The sequence below is a fragment of the Apaloderma vittatum genome, unplaced genomic scaffold (genome assembly GCF_000703405.1).
Source record: "Apaloderma vittatum isolate BGI_N311 unplaced genomic scaffold, ASM70340v1 scaffold36276, whole genome shotgun sequence".
NCBI classification, from domain to species: domain Eukaryota; kingdom Metazoa; phylum Chordata; class Aves; order Trogoniformes; family Trogonidae; genus Apaloderma; species Apaloderma vittatum.
In genome coordinates this window covers 7008-7977 of record NW_009722862.1, presented here as the reverse complement: position 1 = coordinate 7977, position 970 = coordinate 7008, and the positions used below count along the sequence as shown (strand labels likewise).

Genomic DNA, 970 nt, shown 5'->3' with positions numbered 1-970 from the left:
GCTGCCCCCAGAGCAGGCCGTGGTGCTGGCGGTGTGTGCGCGCCCCAAAGCCCCTCACCAGATTGGTGAACATGAGGTGCAACAAGCCTTGAGGGTGGTTCTTACTTAAAAGCCGCTTCTCGCGAAGGCGTTCCACGCCGTCATCCGTCAGGTTCTCCAGCGCGCTCCACTTGCCCTCCATCTCTTTCTGAGCGGCCTCCTGCACCTTCAGCTTCAGGACTTCCTGAGACATTCTGAATTCGGACCCTTTGGCCACGCTGTACTCGTAGTTGTGATCCTTGAGGTATCTGTCTATGTAGCTCTGAAAGAAGCTCAAGGAGTTGGCGGAGAAATCTCTGCCGTCCTGTCTCTTTGCAGAGCTGTAGAACAAGGCCAGGTAATTATCGAGCTGCTCGGGGGGCAGCCGGTGGATCTCGAGCGTTTCAGAGGGGCAGTGTGAAACCAGCCAGTCTTTGAAAACTTTTATATCGCGACTGTTACGGTATTTCTTGTTGTCCTGCTTCTCCACCGGCACACCTAAAAGATAAGACAGAGTTTTGTGGACACCAAGACCTTACAAGGAGATCAGTGAAATACAAGGAGGCAGAGTAACATTCACCTTCCTCTTAAAAGTAATTTGGAGACAGACTGTGGGACTTTCACAAACCCCTTCTTAAAAGTAATTTGGAGACTGCGGGACTTTCACAAACACCTTCCTTTAAAACTCCTCTTTAGATCCGGGTCCTTGTGGCGCCTGCCCAGGCAGGGGACGGGCTGCCTCTTCTCTTGGCCAGTGAATCTGCCAACTACCCCGTGGGTCAATTTAAGATGCTCTTTCTTTTTCGAATTGCATTTAAACGGGAGATGGGGAGCAATCGCAGCACGTCGCGGCAGGGTGTGGAAAGCACGGACGCGCATCCTGTGGGCCGGGCTGGGCCTGACGCTGAGCGGCTCCTGCTCGCAGGGGCGGCCGCTGCGGAGCCCCCCCAAA

The 970-nt window shown here is 54.2% G+C and overlaps 1 protein-coding gene across 1 annotated transcript in view; it reads right to left on the bottom strand.

Moving 5' to 3' along the window:
• The window catches only part of LOC104275846, a gene marked incomplete at its 5' end in the record, with an annotated part of 4545 nt that overhangs the window by 327 nt on the left and 3248 nt on the right, over positions 1-970 (bottom strand). The window contains one exon of the mRNA XM_009871905.1: positions 6-516. Coding sequence (XP_009870207.1) covers positions 6-516 — 511 coding nt within the window. The remainder of the gene's footprint in view (positions 1-5; positions 517-970) is intronic.